Raw genomic sequence first — 2,074 nt, forward strand, 5'->3', positions numbered from 1 at the left:
ACTGGAAAGTGCCATGAGATGACATGTGTTGTGAATTTGGCGCTATAGAAATAAACTGAATTGAATTGAATTCTATGTATTTTACATAAGTTTTAGGAAATCTACAGTATTACTGGTTTAGGCTGCGGCTTAAGTCTTACTAGGAAGAAAATGAGCAGAAAACTGGGTTGCTTGATTTTTCTGGATTGGATTTGGAGATGGATTTAATTTATCATTAATGATTTACTCCTAGATGTCCATGACAACAGACCTTAAAACTACTAATGAAAAATAGAATTAAAAATGCAGAGAAAGCCATGAAATACACCAAGAACATAAATCATTTTTATACAAGGGATTGTTTCCATCTTAATAACAAATATTTGAAGATTATTTTGTTTTGTCAACAATATACCAGGAGTTCTTACCAGCCAGTAAAAGGATTATAAAACAATTTCTTGCCGCATAAAGTCACCAACTCTCGCCAGAGGAAATGAAGGGATTGTTCTATGAACAAAGCACAGAAAATATATTATAATCTTAACGATCTAAAACTGACAGAACCTTTTGAATTTACATCAATAAATGAATAAAATCCAAACCATCAAAAGAAAAGAAGCTTTTTCACTGCTGTAGCTCCGAATTATAACATTATATCAGAATCTTAGGCAGAGAAATATGTTATTGGAAAATGTTGTGATGACAATAATATCAGTAAATATCAAGATAAAGATCTGAGTGGGGGTAAGCATTTCTAGCATTGCTTATTGTTATCTGGATAAATCATGATAAGAATTGTGATCAATCATCTAAACGATAAATTACAATCAATGATAAATTAATAACTTCAGAAATCAGGTGAATTGTTAATTTAATAATAATTTATTTTTACTATTTTCCTTCTTTTTCTTTCATTTTTTCCATTGCAAAATTGACAAATTTTAAGAATATGATTAGATGCTTTTACTATAAGATGTTATATAAATCATACTACTTGATCTAACTGGAGATGATTGTCTTTTATTACATGTGTTGTTTTTATTTAAATGTGTTATTTGTGAGTATCGGGCTATGATTGCTGCTGTAGCAGTCACAGTCATACAGGACTTATTTTCAGTTAACGCAAAAATATCTAATATCTTGATAAGATTTTAATTGCATATTGCCATGCCCTGGATATCCGCCTCCTTTTTTCTCCTTTCTTCTCTCTCCTATATATGATTCTGTCCATTTGTGACCTTTAGCATTCAGGGAAATGCCATTTATTTGTTTCAGCTGGCTAGCTATTAATAAGCACGTAATTAAAAAGTTAATAACACTTGGGATATAAACCCCATTTTCCCTTTTGAAATTGTGCAAAGGACGGTTCAAACATAGGTTGATAAAACAGACTAAATGTGAGATTAAATGTGTAATTTAGTCTGGCGCCGATGAATGAGACATTGGAAGATTGATGATGAGAGCAACCCGTTGTTTTTCAAACTATGTCTGTGCCTACTGGCCAACGCTCTGACCGATGAGAGCAACTGACTGTGACTTAATAAGCGCAACAGAAAGCTGGTGGGGGAGTGGAAACAAACAGCCTGTTGGTAAAACGGTGAATACGACCTTCTTAAAACTCAAACAGTGGGGCGATTGTTCTTTTGCCGTCGCTGTTCCCAGACTGTGGAACAAACTACCCCCTGACATCCGCACCATTACTGACCTCAGCCTTTTTAAAAAAAGCTTAAAACCCACTTTTTTAAATTAGCTTTTAATTCTGACTATAATACTGTCTCCTAGATGTCCTCTTTCTGTGTGCTCCTTTCTATGCACCTCTGGAAGGCTTTTAATGTCCTGCAGCACTGCACCACTACAGCACTTTTAATTGTATCTGTATGTTTTTATATGTGTTATGTATTGTTTTATGGCTTTGTTGTAAAGCACTTTGGGTACCATTTGGCTATTGTAAAGGGCTATACAAATAAATTTGATTTGATTTAAAAACGAATGAGCGTAGAGCCGCTTCCTGCTCACGTTTCAACGAAAACCCCAAGTCTAATCCTTCCAAAACTGATTCCAAAGCTGACTCAAAAATCGCCATCACAGCCAGCGG

The 2,074-nt window shown here is 34.3% G+C and overlaps 1 protein-coding gene across 1 annotated transcript in view; it reads right to left on the reverse strand.

Annotated features, from left to right (window-relative positions):
* Positions 1-2,074, reverse strand: part of shprh (SNF2 histone linker PHD RING helicase, E3 ubiquitin protein ligase) — a 28,866-nt gene that overhangs the window by 19,856 nt on the left and 6,936 nt on the right. Inside the window, exon 4 of the mRNA XM_015385592.1 lies at positions 408-486. Coding sequence (XP_015241078.1) covers positions 408-486 — 79 coding nt within the window. The remainder of the gene's footprint in view (positions 1-407; positions 487-2,074) is intronic.

Source organism: Cyprinodon variegatus, unplaced genomic scaffold (assembly GCF_000732505.1).
Source record: "Cyprinodon variegatus isolate N-32 unplaced genomic scaffold, C_variegatus-1.0 Scaffold344, whole genome shotgun sequence".
NCBI classification, from domain to species: Eukaryota; Metazoa; Chordata; class Actinopteri; order Cyprinodontiformes; family Cyprinodontidae; genus Cyprinodon; species Cyprinodon variegatus.